Source organism: Anoplolepis gracilipes, chromosome 16 (assembly GCF_047496725.1).
Source record: "Anoplolepis gracilipes chromosome 16, ASM4749672v1, whole genome shotgun sequence".
In the NCBI taxonomy this organism is placed as follows: Eukaryota; Metazoa; Arthropoda; class Insecta; order Hymenoptera; family Formicidae; genus Anoplolepis; species Anoplolepis gracilipes.
Genome location: NC_132985.1, coordinates 7828200 through 7850054, shown reverse-complemented (window position 1 = coordinate 7850054; position 21855 = coordinate 7828200). Strand labels below are relative to the sequence as shown.

Here is a 21855-nt window from a genome sequence, read left to right as displayed (position 1 = left end):
CATTGCAACAGTTGATTAAAAAATATAATGAAATTGAAAATTGTAATTTCTTATTTATAGAACGTGATAATAATAATAATAATAATAATATATATTCATGTACAAATTTACACAAGAATGGTCCAATACTTGATAATGTTAATGTTGAATCGTAGTATCTCATAATATTAAATGGAAAATTTACTATTAATTGTAAAAATTCTTCTAATAATTGCTGCTTATTATGAAATGGTAAATATATTCTGATTATAACTGTTACACAAAAAATAAAGAAATTTGTGTTATTGGTACAAAATTGAAATATGTAAAAGATTTATATTAACCACCATGTCATGAAATATAATTTTGTGCGTAACGTAAGATACATATTTTTATAATAAAATATATCTACATAATTTCTACATGATCTTCGTTCATTTTGTGCAACACAGAAATGGATAACGAAAAATATATCATTGCGGAATTTAATGATGGTCTGCAGCTAATACCTGCTACATGGTACAACGCAGATACGTTTACATGTATTTGGCCTAGTCACTTTAAAACAAAGCTTCATATTAATAAAGCTATAACGGCAAGAGAGATACTACGAGAAAAGTCAGATTGAAAGAAGTTACCAGTAAAAATTTTTGGCATTGCAAGTAAGTGAATAATATAAAACATAAATTTGTATATATTATTAGTTACATGTAATATTGCATATATTATTAATAATTTTTATAACTTCTTTTACACTTTCATTTTAAATTATTCAGATACTTACGAAGAAGGTATACAAAAATTAATTTTGGCAGAAGATACATCAAATAATGATACAGGTCTATTTTCAAATGAATTACTAAAGAACGAGAAAAAAAGAAGATGTATAAGAACCAAAAAAAATATTTATCTTTCTCTTCTGAAAAAAAGATGTAGATTTCTTTAAAGAAAAATAGTGTTACGCAAGGAAAAATTCTGCCCGCTCTTCCACAGAAACAAAATTTTGTGTCGTATGACAAAGAGCTACAGAGTACATTTAAACATATTGGAAGAAATATATTAGACAAAAACATATTGTTTAATGTAGTAAGCAAAAACGGTGAGCATTAGCTACAATTTATTAACGTTATATGATATTTGTAAAAAAATACTAATACTTAGTTTCTTTTCAGATATTAATAATAACAACAAAATTGTTACAGATAGTACATCTTTTATAAAAAAAATTCTGCTTTATGTATAGAAAATGAAAATCTATGTTCTGATGGTAAGTTTAAAAAATACTAATACTTTTATATATTTTCTATAAATAAAGAAGTATGCAAAAATATATTTGTTACGTAATGTATAATATAGAAAACACAGGAATTATATTCATATTCTATTAACTAAATAATATTAATTTATTTCATAATTTAAAGAACTAATCTTAGGAAAGTTAAATAGAATATTATTTAAATTGGACGCGATTGAAAATAAATTCGAATCTACTATGCATTGCAATAAACATATAATTGTGCTTTACAAAATGTATTCGAAATATTCAATTGGTGGTCGAAGCATTATTATAAAGGTTTGATCAATCCATATTTATAATAAACTATTGTCAAAATACATATGTTATTATCTTTTTTATCCTCTCCTTATAGCAAGTATTATATATTTTATCCTTCTATACATCTGTGTGGTGAATATTATATTACAGTACGTAATGCATTTTTCTGTTAGTTTGCATTTTAAGCAGACAATAGAGTGGAATATTTAACATCTTTAAACAAGTAGTCGATCAATGACAGCTGATTACGAACCGATCATGGTTCGTTTTATGGGCGCATTTAGCGCACAAAACAGTTGCGGATTTACGCGCTGAATGGTCTATGATCTGAAGCGCTCCCACATGTTGCGGTAGCGGACGCCATTTTTTCGAGCGAAAAATTTTATGCTACATTAACGCAACTGTTGAGTGCCCGTTGTTACATGTGACATCAAGTCATAATAGAACAATGATGGATACCTATTATGAAAATCTATATATTTATAATGCACTAACTTATAATGTCGTGGATTTGTTGGAGGTGCATAAAAGATTAAAAAATGGTATATAAAATTAAAGTATTATTTTAAAAAAAGTAATTATATTAACTTTATTTTTAATAAAGTTATATAGTTATATAACCTTAAATATTAAATTTCACGTGTAATTTAATTGTGTATATCATACAAACGCACGAGTTTAAGGAATATTTATAAGAATAATTATATATTTCAGACCATATTTTTTTCCAAACTTATATGAAAAATAATATAGGCTGTTTGGAAGTTACCGGTTCTAATGATCTTCCAGCTCTGCCAGAAAGTGAACGAGCAAGCAGTGAGTAAAATATTTATGATATATTATTTTAAGTTAAATTTAAATGATTAAAATAACTAAGTTTTGAATCACGCAATAAATTTAAACTGACATCAATCATCCGCATCTTTTATGCACACTCTTAAATATATATACAATAAATATATATACAATAAATTAATTATTAATATTTAATTACACTAGTACAATATGTTTTATTATGCAGAAGACAATAGAAGAATTCAACAGAAGAAGACAATAAATATTCATGGACAATAAACAGTACAAAACTATTGTTAGAACTATACAAAGAAAGAAAAAATAAGTTTGGTGACCCCAAAATTAAGAAAAGAAACTTGTGGACTGAAATTCTAAAAGAAACGAGCAAAAATGGCTATACAAATTTGACGGAAGACGTACTAGATCGAAAATTGCGAAATCTGAAAAAAACTTTCAGGACAATTAAGGCTAATAATCGAAAAAGTTCGACGGGACGAGGACGAATTTCATGGGAGTATTACGACACATTCGAAGATATATTTTCAGATGATCGAACAATAAACTTTGGACCAACGATTTCTTCCATTAATTCTACTGCAGCTTCTACATCTCCATTATCATTATCTACATCAACAGAGTCTTTTGCATTAACATCCACCACATCTGTGCCTTCGATGAGTATTACTGTTACACTGCCTTTAAGAACACCATCTCCTGTATCGGCAAGGTATGTGTATAATTCAACACCGATAAGGACATCCACGGCTTCAGCACTGACGAGGACTTTGACAAATTCTTCATCAGATTCTTTCGATTCGTTTATTGAGAATCCATTTTTCGACGAAAATATTAACTTTCCTTACAGTGTAGCAGCAGGACATTCCAGTGAATCTGAATCTGCTTTTGGATTTCTTCCGGCTTCTGAATCTACTTCAAAAACTCCACGAAAGAAAGTAACATGATAAGATATACTCGGCAATAAGAGACCATGCGCGGATTGTTGATGCGTAAAGAAACTGCGTAAAGAAATTAATTCTTTTCACGAAAGAATTTTTAATTAGTGCATAGAGCACATATTTAGATTCTCATTTTTGAGAACTCTAAAAACCCCTCTATACCCCCCTAAAGAGATGTAGACGAGAAAAAAGAAAGTAACTCAAAAGGAGACATATGATTTGCGAAAAAAATTGTTTTCTATGGAAAATGAACGAATCGAAATTCTAAAAGATTTAAAAAAAAAGCATAGACGACAATAACAAAATTCAGCAAGAAAGAAACAATCTTTTAAAAAAATTAATAGAAAAAATGTAAAATTACCTAAGAGAAACAGAAAAATCAAAATAATGTTTATAACATTTTTTTTTTTATTAAACTCACTGCGCAATAGAAAAGCTGTGATATGTACCGCAAACGTGCAAAGATAAAAGAATATATATATATATATGTATATAACTTATATTGACTAATATAATTAATGTTAAAAAATTTGAATTAATTTAAGAAATGTTTATTAGAAAATAAGATTTTATATTTAATAAAAATAAACAATTTATGTAGAAATTACTTGTTTACAAATTATTTACAATGGCATTCCTTCTTTCTATTGCTTGCTGCATTTGAGTTCTATTCTGAACTGCATTTTGCTCATTAACTTCAGTTGCAGGAGCACCATCATTGTCAATTAATTTTTCATTGTAGTCTTCTATTTCTCCATTGTCAATAATAAAGTTGTGTAGCATACATGTAGCTGCTATTATCGTATTTCCAAATTCTGCATTGGAAATGTCTAAATATTTCAGGCGTCTAAATTTGACTTTTAATAGTCCAAATGCTCGTTCAATGATTGAGCGAATGGAACTGAGTCTGTTGTTGTAACGAACATGAGCTACAGGAAGATGTCCATTATCTCGAAATGGAGTCATTAAATTTAACATTAATGAATATGCGCAGTCTCCGATTAAATATTCTTCTCGAAGAAGTGGATTCTCTTGATCTGACAACATTTGAAAAAGTCTACTGTTTCTAAACATACGTGCATCGTGCATGCGCCCTGGCATACCTATGAACACATCTATGAATCGCGCAGAATGATTACAAACCCCTGGAAGAAATTTTGTTTTCAATTTAATGATGTCTTTTAGTGGATTGCACAAAATTTTCAAATAATACTTTACCTTGTAATATTATGGAATGAAATTGTTTTCTATTAAAATAATCATTTGCATTTTGAATTGGCTGCTTTATTGGTATATGGCAGCCATCAATTGCTCCCACAACATTTTGAATGCCGCGTGAACGTTCTGCAAAAACCTGTAATATGTATATAAAGATTATAGAATACGTAAAAAAATTAAACTTATAAAACACACATTGAAATTCTGCGATGAAATAGCTTGACGTGCAGCGTCTGGCCATTGAACATATTATGGCATTAATTCTGCCAAACCACATATTATTGATTTGAATATACCATGTCCTGTGCTTGTTGGTATATCAAACCGATCTCCAACTGCCAGGAAAGACTCTGGCTTACTTAATAACCAGATAGTAAATAATATTTTTTTATCCATGGAGATATTGGCATTTGACTTATCGCCTTGCATATGATTTCTAACTACATTCAACAATACCTGTTACAGATAAATATCTGTTAATGATGAATTTTTTTTCATATAAAATTACATATGTATATATTTCACAGTAAATTATAAATTTATTAAAAATTTTGTACATATCTCAAAAGTTAATCGAGTCATTTGAAAATGCTCCTTGAATTGATCGTCTGTGTATGTCGGAACCGTCAATTCAAAATATTCTGCATTTCGCGTCTTTGCAGCTCGATGTTGTCTAGGGCGTATGCAATTCTCATCATTAGGTTGGATGAGATTATCGACAATATGTCGTACAATATTCATATTTAGCCCATCATCAGCCACAAATTGTAAAAATATATTTTCATGCATATCTGTCACTAAACTTTTATATGTCCTATCAGATGTAGTATTGAGCGCTCACTCAACAAAACATTCAGCGAAATTAAACGCTGAGAAATAGAGCGATGATGATCAATGTTCGATACATGTCTGTTTAATGTTTATTTGATTGTGTCGTGATTCAATAATCGTTTTATTATAATTATCTGTATAAATGCTGTGTGGAGCGAGTTGTCTTCTTTATTATTTCTTTCTTCGCCTATTCTTTATAAAACGTATCCTGTGTATAGTTGGATCTACATTCATTCTGCTAAAGATGCTGAAAAATGCTGATGTAGATGAGACGTGATACTCGAGTTAGAAGGAGATGAGAGTTTTTTCTTGTCCACCTCTGTAGTATTATATCGTATTATATTTCAGTACGTGATACAGTTGCATCTGGTATTATATTTCGATATTAAAATATTTAACGTCTTTTGAACAGTACAAATAGTTGATTTTTGTTTTTATTATTGTAATTGATCATGATACATTTCATGTTGGTCGACGTTCGTTTGATGTACGATAGTGGTTCAAACATGGTTGGATCGATGTTGATCAATGTTCGATACATATCTGTTTGATGTTTATTTGATTGTGTTGTGATTCAATAATCGTTTTATATTATCTGTATGAATGCTGTGTGGAGCGACAGTTGTCCTTTTCATTACTGATTTTTTTTTATTTCTTTCTTCGCCTATTTTTTATAAAACGTATGCTGTGTATAGTTGGATCTACATTCATTTTGCTAAAGATGTTGAAAAATGTTGATTTAGATGAAACGTGATACTCGAGTTAGAAGAAGATGAGAGATGTGAGATTAAAATATATATTTGGAAGGAGCGTGTATCATAGGAGTTTGCGATCATCCTTGTGACAATCTTGTTATATCTGATAAAGAAAACTTTGCGCTCATGGATGACTTGATGGACATTTCGTCCGATTCGTCCGATTCGTCTGAATCGGATGTAGAATCCTTACACGACAGTGTTTATGATAATGATTTTAGTGATGGTACAGAAAATGTTGAGTCTGAAGTTAGATACTGCAGAACTCCATACATATGATGTGATGAAACGAATGTGCGTTGTATTTTTATATTATAGAACCACGAGTGGACGTAATTACTGTACATCGTGTTTCATGAGAATAGTGGACATGTTTCATGATATTGGAGCGGGACGCACACATAAAACTATAGTTTATGAACTAATCCTCAGGTTATTTTGCAGGGAGTGTCGAAATTCATTGTATCAAATAATGCCATGTAATTTTTGCCCGTTTTATACGAAAGAAGACTAATGTATGAAAAATAAAGTTTCTTCAGAAGAAAACTATTAGTGGTGATCTATGGAGGAGCGTGTATGACCATCCTTAATACGATTTTGTTATAGCTGATAAAGAAAATTTTGCGTTGATGACTGTTGCACAAACTAAGATCTGTGTCTGAAAAAGAAACTATTATTATGCATGTGTGATAAACATTTGAACTTATTATTAATGTAGACATTTCTTATGACTGTTTTTGTCAAAGACAGAAGAACAATATTACTTACAATGGGGCCTTTCATAAGAGAACTTGAAAAACATGTGAAGGAGACATGTAATCACTCTTGTTCGAGACAGTGAAACGAAGACTTTTCCACGAATATCGATACCAAAATTTATTCACGATCGGGAAGTAGACATGCAAAATGTAGATGTGCAACATTTCACCTGCCAAGCTGAAGCTGTTGACTGTGACTGTGTATGATTGCGATTATACAGAATGGCCGGTCAATTTACAAAGAAGAATTTTCCGTGAACTTTGTAATAATTATAAATCACCTCTCGAGTATCCTAACGATGAACTTTATTCCAATGAACGCAGATTTACTCGATTTGTGGATTCAGAAGATTGTTGGATAGATCAGTGTACCGCATATCATACGGGTGAAATATACAAAGCGAATAAGGGAATACGGATGTGGAACCAGTAGACGTTATCAGTGTACAGAATTCAATTATGGTTGGGTATCTGAATGTATCCGCGCTTGTACATATCTGCCGTGTATGTATATATGTATCCCAACAAGTATAAACAATAAGTGTTTAGAATTTATATTTTTGATGGTTTTTTTTATCATAATACTGAGACTGATAAATTTAAGAAATTGTTTGTAGATAATCAACATGAACGTTTGTTATACGTTTTGGATATTTGTGTACTTGTGGAAAAACTCTTGACTGTATATGTTTGGATAAATATACATATCCAAACAAATATATGTTGTCACCACCACCACCGCAGTCGTCGCCACCTGATATCGAAGTCAACTTGAAGTCTGTAATTTCGACTTTGACAATGTGAATGATGTTTGAAGTTAATATTGTAAGTATCTTTAAAAATGATGAAATGTATATACTAATAAGATTTGTTTTTTCCTGCAGATTATCCGCAAATGAATTCTCAGCATTGCCGTACATGGAAGGCACAAATTATATTCTATTTCATATTATATTATATTTTATATTTCATATTTTTATATTTTATATTATATTATTAAATATTTTTATTTGTTTGACTAACTGCCTTTGGTTTCTTCTTAATTTAAATTTTCATTTCTTACTACATAACTTTATCAACATTATTATTAACAATTTTATTCGTTTGACTAACTATTTTGGTTTTTTCTCAATTAAAAATTTTTTATTTTTATCATTTAACTTTATCATCCTCCCAACCAGTGATGTTTAGACAATAGTTATAAACTTATCTCCACTAACAAACGATAAGACAATTACTTTGGTCGAGAGTTTGCTATTTTGCGTTTTGAACTCATATTCTATTTCCAACAATGTGTCAACGTTACAATATTTATGTAAATGACTGAATTGCGTTCTTATTATTGTAACTTTCCGTTCTATACTTATATCTGTCTTTTATACGATTGTATTTAGATTTATTATACTGATTGTATTTCGATTAATTTTGCGCTGAAGATGGCCTAAAAAGAAGGCCGAAACGTACGTCTCATCTTATGTCAAACCAATTTAAATTTATTTTAATTTTGTTGTTTGAATGAATACAGATTAAAAAATTGCGTTTCACCAATTGCGACTGACTCGTTGCGATTGCCTCCTTTTTTCCCAAATTTATAATTTTATATTTTATATTTTTAATTTTAGAACACACACACACACACACACACACACACACACATACGTATACATATATACATATACGTGTATATGTATACATACACACACACACATTTTTGAATAAAAATTATGTTAAACATGTATATTACTTGCGCCTTCTTCAATCAATCTTATCCTTATTCCACCACATATTATATAATTAATAATAATAATAATAATAATAATAATAATAATAATAATAATAATAATAATAATAATAATAATAATAATAATAATAATAATAATAATAATAATAATAATAATAATAATAATAATAATAATAATAATAATAATAATAATAATAATAATAATAATAATAATAATAATAATAATAATAATAATAATAATAATAATAATAATAATAATAATAATAATAATAATAATAATAATAATAATAATAATAATAATAATAATAATAATAATAATAATAATAATAATAATAATAATAATAATAATAATAATAATAATAATAATAATAATAATAATAATAATAATAATAATAATAATAATAATAATAATAATAATAATAATAATAATAATAATAATAATAATAATAATAATAATAATAATAATAATAATAATAATAATAATAATAATAATAATAATAATAATAATAATAATAATAATAATAATAATAATAATAATAATAATAATAATAATAATAATAATAATAATAATAATAATAATAATAATAATAATAATAATAATAATAATAATAATAATAATAATAATAATAATAATAATAATAATAATAATAATAATAATAATAATAATAATAATAATAATAATAATAATAATAATAATAATAATAATAATAATAATAATAATAATAATAATAATAATAATAATAATAATAATAATAATAATAATAATAATAATAATAATAATAATAATAATAATAATAATAATAATAATAATAATAATAATAATAATAATAATAATAATAATAATAATAATAATAATAATAATAATAATAATAATAATAATAATAATAATAATAATAATAATAATAATAATAATAATAATAATAATAATAATAATAATAATAATAATAATAATAATAATAATAATAATAATAATAATAATAATAATAATAATAATAATAATAATAATAATAATAATAATAATAATAATAATAATAATAATAATAATAATAATAATAATAATAATAATAATAATAATAATAATAATAATAATAATAATAATAATAATAATAATAATAATAATAATAATAATAATAATAATAATAATAATAATAATAATAATAATAATAATAATAATAATAATAATAATAATAATAATAATAATAATAATAATAATAATAATAATAATAATAATAATAATAATAATAATAATAATAATAATAATAATAATAATAATAATAATAATAATAATAATAATAATAATAATAATAATAATAATAATAATAATAATAATAATAATAATAATAATAATAATAATAATAATAATAATAATAATAATAATAATAATAATAATAATAATAATAATAATAATAATAATAATAATAATAATAATAATAATAATAATAATAATAATAATAATAATAATAATAATAATAATAATAATAATAATAATAATAATAATAATAATAATAATAATAATAATAATAATAATAATAATAATAATAATAATAATAATAATAATAATAATAATAATAATAATAATAATAATAATAATAATAATAATAATAATAATAATAATAATAATAATAATAATAATAATAATAATAATAATAATAATAATAATAATAATAATAATAATAATAATAATAATAATAATAATAATAATAATAATAATAATAATAATAATAATAATAATAATAATAATAATAATAATAATAATAATAATAATAATAATAATAATAATAATAATAATAATAATAATAATAATAATAATAATAATAATAATAATAATAATAATAATAATAATAATAATAATAATAATAATAATAATAATAATAATAATAATAATAATAATAATAATAATAATAATAATAATAATAATAATAATAATAATAATAATAATAATAATAATAATAATAATAATAATAATAATAATAATAATAATAATAATAATAATAATAATAATAATAATAATAATAATAATAATAATAATAATAATAATAATAATAATAATAATAATAATAATAATAATAATAATAATAATAATAATAATAATAATAATAATAATAATAATAATAATAATAATAATAATAATAATAATAATAATAATAATAATAATAATAATAATAATAATAATAATAATAATAATAATAATAATAATAATAATAATAATAATAATAATAATAATAATAATAATAATAATAATAATAATAATAATAATAATAATAATAATAATAATAATAATAATAATAATAATAATAATAATAATAATAATAATAATAATAATAATAATAATAATAATAATAATAATAATAATAATAATAATAATAATAATAATAATAATAATAATAATAATAATAATAATAATAATAATAATAATAATAATAATAATAATAATAATAATAATAATAATAATAATAATAATAATAATAATAATAATAATAATAATAATAATAATAATAATAATAATAATAATAATAATAATAATAATAATAATAATAATAATAATAATAATAATAATAATAATAATAATAATAATAATAATAATAATAATAATAATAATAATAATAATAATAATAATAATAATAATAATAATAATAATAATAATAATAATAATAATAATAATAATAATAATAATAATAATAATAATAATAATAATAATAATAATAATAATAATAATAATAATAATAATAATAATAATAATAATAATAATAATAATAATAATAATAATAATAATAATAATAATAATAATAATAATAATAATAATAATAATAATAATAATAATAATAATAATAATAATAATAATAATAATAATAATAATAATAATAATAATAATAATAATAATAATAATAATAATAATAATAATAATAATAATAATAATAATAATAATAATAATAATAATAATAATAATAATAATAATAATAATAATAATAATAATAATAATAATAATAATAATAATAATAATAATAATAATAATAATAATAATAATAATAATAATAATAATAATAATAATAATAATAATAATAATAATAATAATAATAATAATAATAATAATAATAATAATAATAATAATAATAATAATAATAATAATAATAATAATAATAATAATAATAATAATAATAATAATAATAATAATAATAATAATAATAATAATAATAATAATAATAATAATAATAATAATAATAATAATAATAATAATAATAATAATAATAATAATAATAATAATAATAATAATAATAATAATAATAATAATAATAATAATAATAATAATAATAATAATAATAATAATAATAATAATAATAATAATAATAATAATAATAATAATAATAATAATAATAATAATAATAATAATAATAATAATAATAATAATAATAATAATAATAATAATAATAATAATAATAATAATAATAATAATAATAATAATAATAATAATAATAATAATAATAATAATAATAATAATAATAATAATAATAATAATAATAATAATAATAATAATAATAATAATAATAATAATAATATAATATAATATAATATAATAATAATAATAATAATAATAATAATAATAATAATAATAATAATAATAATAATAATAATAATAATAATAATAATAATAATAATAATAATAATAATAATAATAATTTTACTAGCTCTTCAGGCCCGTAAGTTTGGCTACCTTGTATTTTTTTAGAAAACTAAGCATGTAAAATAAATTTCTTTTGAAAGACAAGAAATATAAGATAATAAATTTCCAAGTTGAATACTGAATTTTGAGATTATAATTTAATATAATAAATTTAATATAAAAAAATTTATTTTCCGCGTACGTCTTTAGCCTCCGTCTTAACGCGCTTCCGCTATCTTTCCCCTCATCTTCCTTTTTTCTCTCTCACACTATCTTTCTATTGTAATCTTCTCCTTTTCCCACCACATCATGCTCTCATTGTCCTACGCTATGTACAATGCACATAGTGCTCTCCTTATCCTATCCTATACCACGCGTCTATCACGTCGTCTCTCTCTCTATCGCGTTGCGAACGTCTATCGCGCCGTCTCTCTCTACCGCGTTGCGAACACCTATCGCACCGTCTCTCTCTATCCCTCTCTCTACTCGCGAACCCATCGGTTACGCCCATATATACAGGGTGTCCGATAATAATCGCCCAACCTTTCATGGGCAGATAGAGCAAGTAAAACCGAATAGTAAAATCCTATACCATTTTGCAATTTTCAGAATAATTATTAAGAAATTAATTTACGAAGATCGGCAAATCCGGCGCGAGTATCAGCCGGCTGCAAAAAAGATGGTGAGAAGGACGGCCCTAAGGACGGTCGCTAAGCGCGTGCGGCGTAAATAGGCGCCATTGCCTCGCGGTTACCAGGGGCATAGACGAGAAGCGTTGATAAGAACAATAGATTAGCGATTATTATTTAGCGACCGGCCTAGCGGTGGGCCGTCTTCCTCGCCATCTTTTTTACGGCGCGTTTGTACTCGCTCGGATTTGTCAATCTTTGTTAATTAATTTCTCGGTAATTATTACGAAGATCGCAAAATGGTAAAGGACTTTACTATTCGGTTTGACTTGCTCTATCTGCCCATGAAAGGTTGGGCGATTATTACCGGACACCCTGTATAGACTTACTAGAAAGACTGCTTATGAGGTGGAAAAACGGTAGTGGGGGTATCCATCACTGAGAAAAAGATAACTGTCGTTAATATGAGTCTCTATCTCTTTCTAGTGGGCGTGAGTTACGTAGCAAAGCATGCGCGCTGCATGGAACGCACTCACATCAACAACACGCATATTATGACAACACGCTCTGACACCGGTTATTGGTCACTATACTTCTCCCACTACTCTGCGTTAGAAAGAGATAGAAACTCATATTAATGACAACTGTCCTTTTCTCAGTGATGGATACCCTCACTACCTTCATGAACAGTCTATTCTAGTAAATCTATGGTTACGCCGCGGACCTCTCTCTCCTCTCCGCAAACCCCTCGTCTACTGGCCGCGCCGCGGATCTCTCTTCCCTCTCCGCTGTCCTCTCGTCTACCGACTATGTCGCAGACCTCTCTCTCCTCTCCGTTGTCCCCTCGTCTACCGTCTGTCTCGCGGATCTCTCTCTTCTCTCCGCTGTCTCCTCGTCTACTGATTGCGTCGCGGACCTCTTCCCCCTTCTCTGCTGTCCCCTCGCCAACCAACCGCGCCGCGGACCTGCGGCTGTGTCGCGGACCTCTCTCCCTCTCCGCGTACTCCTCGCCTACCAACCGCGCCGCGGATCTACAGCTGTGTCGCGGACCTCTCCCCCTCTCCGCGTACCCCACGCCTACCAACCGCGCCGCGGACCTGCGTGACGTCATCCTCCCGCGCCCGCGGTTCCCCCTGCCCGCAGTTTCCCCCTGTCCCCGCACTTCCCTCGAGCTCCTGGGTTAGAACCGACCCTAACACACTACTGCGATGTATCTATAAAAACAAAACTTAGAACTTCTAAAATACGTGTTAAAAAAATAATACATATCTCATTCTCTATGCTAATATTATTTTTCGTTTCATTTAATTATTCCTTTGTGAGTAAAATGGAAATTTATTCATGAATTAACCCTTAACGAACGAGCGCATTTTTCTAGAACAATGACCAGTAGATCGATGGAATTTTAACAAATTAATTGCTTTATTACTAGAGCGAGAAAAAGTGCATGATTAATATCACTCTTATTGGATTTTATGGAAATTTTCAGTAATAATAGGTAGTATATGAACAGATATGTCCATACAAAAAGATACTAAAGTGAAAATTACAGAAAAATAATGGGGATTGAAATAAACGAATAGATATATGTATGTAATGTATAGATTTGTATACATTTATAAATTTATTTTTTATAGATTTACAATGTATTTATACAAAATAGAAAATGTAAGTCATGTAATGTAATGTATGCCGATCGGCCTTAGTTTTAGCGTGCGCAACGACTGCCGAACCTAACAGATTTCTTGAAATATCACGTCATGCCGCCTGTATGGCGGCATTCGATTTTTTTGGATATTTATAATGTTACGAATATGGCGGCATTCGTTCGTTAAGGGTTAAGAGGGACACGCGGCTTATGTCGTGCTCTTAAATCTGCATGCTCGCTCTGTGTTACACATTCTTAAACGTTCTTACACCTTTTTTGCATATATTACCATTAATACGACATTGCAATTGCAAATTCTCCGCGAGCTTAAAATTATTTTAAGTTTTTATTATCAAAATTTTTATTCATAAATCTTATGCGTCTTAGATGTGATAGCTCAAAGAAAGAATTGCATTTTGTTGACAAATGCTGCAACACTTTAAGAATCCATTTCAATCAAGAAAACCAATTTTTTTGACAATGTCCCATGGGCTTATGTAGAATCACAATTAATTAAACATATGAATGACACAAATATTTGCATAACTATATGTAAAGATATTATTCAAACGCCAAATATAGAAGAAAGATCTTCCCTTATCCGTGAATATCACGACTCAGCAATTGGCGGCCACAAAGGAATAACTAAAACCTATAACAGATTAAGATCTTATTATTATTGGAATACGATGAAAAAAGACATTCAAAATTTTATTCGAAATTGTCAAACTTGTCAATTAAAAAAATTAACAAGAATAAAAACAAAACAACCAATGATAATAATCGACACTCCCGGATCAGCTTTCGACAAAATATCAATGGACATTGTAGGTCCATTACCCATATCCGATAATGGAAATATTTACATACTCACGATACAAGATTTATTAACAAAATATTCAGTCGCGGTGCCCTTAAAAGAAGCCACGTCATTAACCATAGCCGACGCCTTTACGAAAAATTTTATTTGCATTTATGGAGCTCCCCAAGCCATCCTAACCGATCGAGGATCCAATTTCCTAACCGCCTTGATGAAGAACTTAGCAAAAAAATTCAGAATTAAACAATACCGCACAACTGCATATCACCCCCAGTCTAACGGATCGATAGAAAGATCTCATCACGTTTTAACGGAATATTTAAAAACGCAAATTAATAAAGACTCGAACTGGGATGATCATATTGCTTTAGCCATGTTTTCATATAATACAAGTATACACGAAAGCACAAAATTTTCTCCTTTTGAACTAATTTTCAGAAAAATAGCACGATTACCTTCGTCTAATACTATTATAGAGGAAAATATAGACCCTACATACACTGAATATTTAACAAACCTATTCAACCGGATTGCGTGACACGCAAGAAGAAGCACAACAAAACTTAATACAATCTAAAACCAAAAGCAAATATTATTATAACAAACGTACCCATGTACAAGAATTTAAACCAGGAGATTATGTATTTTTATTAAAAGAACCAAATAAAGATAAATTTTCAGACCAATATATTGGACCTTTTGAAATACTTGAAATACTTCCAAAAAACAATATTAAAATTTCATTCAAAAATACTACAAAGATTGTCCACGCAGACAAATTGAAAATCGCTCATATAGAGCCAGGATGAAATACATTAAGTCTAAATTTTTGGTTTCAGATGTGTTGGCATCGCCAACGACCAACAATAAACCCCATATACAAATCGTCACCTGCTTTCTCACAAGTACAACAGCGATTAGACATTACATGGTGCGTTAGAGCTATCGGATTTTCCCATATCAAACGTGGAAATCTAATTTGTACAGAATGCTACCACTTTTTACCTTCTGAATATTATAGATGGTTTTATAAATATTTTAAATGCCATTATCTTATAATCACGAGCTATTATGAGCCAATAATATGCAAAATATGTAAAGTACCTTTAGTCGCATTAAGATCATTAAAAGAATGCCCTCTATGTCATGATACATATTTTTCTTACTTAACAAACTTAGAAGAAGATGAAGAACAAACTGATACGGAAGAATCTGTGTTAGTTCGTATACATGGATACTTTGAATAAATAAAAACCGGTCAATTTCCCTTTCTGCACCACCCTTTTTCTCTTTATAGAATGAACTCGCAAGGCCAATCTACAGGGCTACAATTCAGCACAGCATTACAGCCTAATACCGACCTATTCTCATTACTATCGATCACACGATGCACTAAATCCCTTGGGTACCGACACATAGCCTCAGGATTCGCATACTGTACCCAATGTTACAGTCTTTTCCAACCGCAATATCAAAGTCAATACGAATGGATAGTGTCACACCACATGATTTCTGGTGAACGGATTCGTGAAATCATTTGTGCACGATGCAACGCCAATATCACCATAACCAGACTTATGTACCAATGCGACGAATGCCTTCTGAAATATTAGAATTTTTGTTAAACTGCGATGAGAGACACATCGACCTTAATACCATCCCTAATCCACTCATATTACACGTGAGCGGTTCTCGATATTATTAGTACCCCAATAAAATATAAGATGTGCCACTCATTACAGAACTCCCCAACCCCTTCACAATCACACTCCTCATCTCGTCCTGCAGAAGCACTTTAGAGACTATATATAGTACAATGTATCAAAACACGCTTTTATAAAAAAATAGATAATATGCATGTCATTTTATGCCCTAGATGCTATGACACATTGCTTTTGGAATCCGTAAAGCCTTACTACGAAGAATTCAAGAAACACCATTGTGTAGACGGCACAAGATTTGATAGAAGTAAATGCTACATTTGTGAAAATTACCTAGAAACAATTCGACCTATAGTTCATTGCAATCCATGTGCCAATCGATATCTTGAATTCATCATCGAAATAGAACAACAATACCATAATATTTATGATTATGAAGACCCCGTGATACTAATAATAAATGATGATTAAAAATAAAACATAAAAATAAATTAATACATAAAGAATATATACTATACAATAAGAGTAATAATTATAAGATTACAATCATAAATTAGAACGTAATAAGCTTTATCATCCCATTAATAGAACGTACTTAGACATATACATATACTTTAATATAAATATATATACGTGTATTTTTCTTTCAGTGAATGAATCCACTCTTGGAAGAAATCGCTGACTTGGTCATTCAACTCTTGTTAATACATATATATATATATATCCATATAGTTATTATAAATCATTAAAAATGTGTAGACCTAAGCCATATAAATTTAAACCCCATTTTCTTTTAACTCATTGTCACGGTCTTTTCATTTATAAGTGCTATAAGGCTTTATATATTAAGGCAGAAGGAAAAAGATATTGCTCTAATTGTTTCGCACAAATACAGGGCAATTACCGTACGTTTTTTATTGTTAAATTTCACGGAATAAGTAATCGAACATTTGAAACGGAACAGTGCCTTATATGTAGAACTGATTTACTGAGGAATACACCCATTAAAAACTGCACAATCTGCTTTATAGATTACTTAGCAATATGTATAATATTAAAAGAAAGGGGGTTTGATCCTAACAATATTAAGAAAATATTATATGATAGTATCAGTAAAGATACTATCAAATTAACAATATATGACGACACTGATGAAATGGAAAATTAAGAAAAAACATATATATATATATATATATATATATATATATATATAAAATAATAATATAAGAAATATATATTCTACTCACTCTTTTTATGTATTATTCAATATTATCGCCCAAAACAAATTTCCATTGCTTTACTTGGGTCCAAATGCACCAAAACAACCTTATAAAGAACCGTATTAATGTTAGCAGCTAAACAGATATACATATATAAATATATATATGAAATACAAATATACACATATAAGTAAACATATTTATATGCACATACTATAAGATCGCATTATACGTAAGCTTTAAATTAAGAAAATAATACTTAAACTTTAAATTAAGAAAATATATATATATATATATCACAGTCTGCATATCTTTTCAGTAGAAGAATCCACTCCTTGGAGGGATTGCAGATCTGAGCTTGGCCTGGTCGCAAGGTTTTTATTAATAGTCACATTTATATACACCACACATATATATATATATATATTCATTCGCAATAAGTCACGAAAATCAATAAAAATGTGTAGGCCGAAACCTTATAAACCAAAACTGCATTATTTTCTAACACACTGCCCCGGACTCTTTACTTTTCAATGTTATAAAACGTATCATGTTAAAGCTGAGGAAAATAGATACTGTGTACCTTACTTCCGATTAATTATGGGCAGATTTCAAACATGTGAAATTATAAAATTCCACGGCATATTCAGTGATAAATTCGAAGAAGAAAAATGTCATAATTGTGGAAATGACATAGTTGAAAACATTTCAATTAAAAATTGCACTATTTACTTTATAGATTATTTAATAATATGTACTGTATTAAGAAACAAAGGACATGATCCCTGTAACATAGCAGAGCTCTTATATGACTGTATTGATAAAAAAATAATGACTATAACAATGTATGATACAACAAATGAAACAGAAATCTAAAAACATGTAAACAATAAACTCTGATTTCTTTACTTACAGAATGATGTATCATTTAATATTGTTAATTACTACGCAAACCTCCCTCGCTCTTCTTGGGTTTGATTGCGGCGGGCGACATTTAAATATAACCTCGGTATCGCTGTTGGATGTTGGAGAGTGCAACCTTTCGCATAAAATTCCGAACTCCACGGAAACTTATATCCAACTCCTGCAGCTTTCCGACTATAATCATGCGTATATAATGCAATGCAAAGTTGAACTTTAAAGAATAATATATTATTGTGGCATGCATTCACACGTTTCTGTCGTACATAATGGACGAGCCGATTATATGCATGAAACCGGACATGCACAGTGCACAAGAATGTTTCGTGACGGAACTCTTTCACTTGGAGCGAGAGTCTTAATCGACGGGATCCGAGTCAACCAGACTTCCTCCTACAGTATCACCATGGCTGGAAGCATAAGCAACGATGGAAAATGTAAGGGCACGCAGTACTCCGACTTCTATGGAACGTGGGACAACGTTGTCGTGCAAGCAGTCGCAAATATATCTTTGAAAACAGCTTATGTCCCCGTTAAGTTAAACACAGGGAAGATAATATTAAAATCAGGAACAGTCTGTACACTTAATGAAGGATTTTGCATTGACTCAGAAGACGGATATACTTACTGGGAACCAATGCCTATCTCTTCATGCAATTTTCATCAATATGATGTATTATACGAAGGACCTGCAATCAAAACTACAGACGACAACAGCGAAGGGAAGTCACCCATCGTGTATAGTCTGACAACACAAGATATAACCTTCTCACTGACAAAGACTAGAGAACAGCCATTGTGCGGATATACTCTTCTTCGCACCGAGCATCCCAAGTTTTTCATCCTGGAAACAAAGAAGGGAGATGTTTTCGCGGAAAGAGGAACAATTCCAATCAATAACCTCGACATCTTTGCATATATGAATTCAAAATTCGTATATGTCGAAAAACATATAAGACATCAAATGACATCTCTTTATCATAATGTTATCCAACAAAGATGCGAGTTAGAAAAGGACGTAATAACCAACACCTTATCATTCGCCACCTTACAGCCTGATGAGTTTGCTTATCGATTAATGAAAGGATCAGGATTCATGGCTGTCACAGCTGGAGAAGCAGTTCACGTAGTAAAATGTATTCCTGTCGACGCCACAGTCAGAAGAACAAAGGAATGCTACGCTGAACTTCCTGTAACAGTAAGAAATACCTCATTATTTCTAACGTTAAAATCTAGAGTGCTCACAAAATTTGGCACTCAAAAGGAATGTAGCTTCGAATTACCAACACTCTATCGCATAGACGATACATGGATTCAACTTACTCCCGATCCACAAGTCAGACAATTACCCCCACAACGATTACATCCGATGACCTCCTTGAGTTGGAAATATCTCACTCCAGGGCCATTGGCAATTAGTGGAATATACACTGAAAAAGATATAGAGAAGCTACGAGATCACATAATGTTTCCTGCTGAAAAACCAGCGCTTCTCAACTTTGTAGCTCGTGGAATAACAGGACAAGCAGTTGTACCAGGAGAAGTCTCATTATACAGCCTGTTGGACGAAAAGGCACTCCAAAAAATAGCTTCAAATACCGCCTCAAGGATTTGGAGCGGATTCGTAACCTTCGGGTCAGCTACAGCCGGAATTCTCGGAGTATTTATAGTCATAAGAGTTATTAAGTTGACTATCGACACGGCAATCCATGGTTATGCACTACACACCGTATATGGATGCAGTCTGCACCTGCTGGGCGCCGTATGGAGTTCCCTCACACATCTTTTACTTCATCTGGCACGAGGACCCGTAAATCGGCGAAAGCTACAACCGGAAGAAGAACAATCTCCCCCAAAGCAGACGGAATCCTTTTTAACAACACCAACAACACCAAAAGACGAACACACTATTAACAACACCACAGCGGTAAACACGACCACCCTTATTTCCACTGTCTATACCGACCTACGCGAACGATTAAATAATATAGAACAAATCCCTACGAAACCATCGGGAATTCGTTCTTAAATAAGGGGGGGGGATGTGACGTCCCGCCAAAAATAAAAATTTTCAAAAAACACAAATATACTGTTCAATTATAAAATGTACGCTATATATATATATACAATTCGGCATATTACTAAATGCTTGCTTGTATAAAATCATAATTAAGTAATATAGTTCTTAATGAATAAAAATTAATCATACAATCATAGTTATTCAATTATATTATATTAAGTATTAATTTAAATTTAAAGTCAAAGTCTCTTACAGTTATATATATATATATTCTAAATATATATATATATATATATATATATATATATATATATATATATTCTAAATATATATATATGTTTATATATATATTCACATTGATGAATATAAATTTAAAACAAATTAACTTCTTATAAAAATTAGACCAAAAATAACACTGACCCTTATCAGTAAAGAAATAAAAAATTGTAATCATTAGACTACCATATATTAATTTTTCAAGTAAAAGTTAAAATTCTCTCTACTAAAATATATGGAAATAAACACTACTATAATTTCAGAATCATTGAGATTCAATTACACGATTGATACAGAAACACTTGCAAATTAATTATATTAGAATTAAATCATACTAACAATCGCTTTATAAATTTACATTTTCATAACTATAACAAAAAAAAAAATAAAGAAAAAGAAATATTATTCAGTAAA

The 21855-nt window shown here is 27.4% G+C and overlaps 1 protein-coding gene across 1 annotated transcript; it reads left to right on the top strand.

The window, feature by feature from the left end:
• The first annotated feature begins 19527 nt into the window (after nucleotides 1-19527).
• On the top strand, nucleotides 19528-21174 carry LOC140674611 (uncharacterized). Its single transcript, XM_072908271.1, has one exon. The coding sequence runs from the start codon at nucleotides 19552-19554 to the stop codon at nucleotides 21172-21174; it is 1623 nt and encodes a 540-aa protein (XP_072764372.1). The 5' UTR covers nucleotides 19528-19551.
• Nucleotides 21175-21855: the final 681 nt, after the last annotated feature.

Coding starts and splice junctions, on each gene's coding strand:
- LOC140674611 (XM_072908271.1), top strand. CDS start 19,552: ATGGCTGGAAGCATAAGCAACGATGGAAAATGTAAGGGCACGCAGTAC.